General features: G+C 64.5%; 1 protein-coding gene across 1 annotated transcript; it reads right to left on the bottom strand.

Annotated features, from left to right (window-relative positions):
- Positions 1-6: 6 nt before the first annotated feature.
- Positions 7-1,020, bottom strand: LOC104077624 (solute carrier family 12 member 5-like; the record flags this gene model as incomplete). The annotated part of the gene is made up of 4 exons (XM_009578912.1): positions 7-81; positions 281-388; positions 628-759; positions 839-1,020. Coding segments are annotated over 4 exons (497 nt in total), but the record flags the coding sequence as incomplete, so codon positions are not given.
- Positions 1,021-1,069: the final 49 nt, after the last annotated feature.

The following is a 1,069-nucleotide window of genomic DNA, read 5'->3' as shown; positions in this document are numbered from 1 at the left end:
GGGGACATTCAGGCGCAGGCGCGTGTTGGCCGGGTTCTTGCGCCGGATGGAGCCACGGGACTCATCTGTGATGCTCTGGATCTGTGCAGGACAGGGTCAGCCAGGGGAGTGGGGCAGAAGAGGGCTTGCCTGGGCAGACCCCAGCCTGCAGCCCCGGCTCCCTGGAAGGATGAGTGCGCAGAGCCGCGGGGCTGCTCGGCTGGCACCCCAGCCACCACGTCGGCTGGCACCACAGCCACCACGGTGGCTGGATCCCATCCAGGCTGTTGTGCATCCTCACCTCCCGCTCCCGCTCATTCTTGGTGAGGTGCATTTGCTTGAGGATCTGGGAGCGCTGCTCCATCACTAGAGTCTTCTCGTAAGTGTAGGCAGAGATGTCGCTCTCGTGCTGCGGGGGGGACAGGAGAAACCGTGGGGCAGGGTGAGCCGCACCCACTGCTCGCAGCCTGGCCCTGCATGTGCTTGTGGACCTATGTGTCCCCATGGCGCTGCATGTCCCCATGGTGCTGCATGTCCCCATGGTGGTGTGTGTCACCCCGTGGTGGTGTGTCCCCGTGGCAAGGTCTGTCTGGCTCTCCCATGCACAGCATCCCTGACTGTAGCACATGCCCCCATCCCAGCACTCACCATCTCCACCACCTCCACCTCCGCAGTGATGCGCAGGTGGTACAGGAACGTGGTCAGGTCCTTCTTCATCTGGATGCTGTTGTCATCCATCTGTGCCACCGTGAAGATACGCATCTTGCACTTGCGCCAGACCTGCGAGGGAGGGAGGCATGGGCACGGCTTGGTGGGGATGGCCCCAGACCCCTGCCCGACGCCGTGGGGCCCAAGCTACCTTGTGGTGCCGCAGGAGGAAGGGCAGCAGAAAGGCCAGCGCCATGACCTCCCCCCCGTCATGGACAATCCCCCAGACGTCAATGTGACCCTCCGAGAACCGCTCCTGGTTGCCCGGGAACATGGCAACATTCTTGGCCACCAGCAAGGCCAGGTGCCCGGCCGTGGTCTCTCGCACCAGCTCTGGGAGGGGAAGGGCCACGTCAGCCGGGGCAGCTCACAGCCCCCCCAC

The sequence above is a fragment of the Fulmarus glacialis genome, unplaced genomic scaffold (assembly GCF_000690835.1).
Source record: "Fulmarus glacialis isolate BGI_N327 unplaced genomic scaffold, ASM69083v1 scaffold28025, whole genome shotgun sequence".
Classification (NCBI taxonomy): Eukaryota; Metazoa; Chordata; class Aves; order Procellariiformes; family Procellariidae; genus Fulmarus; species Fulmarus glacialis.
This window is presented reverse-complemented; position numbering and strand designations above follow the sequence as displayed.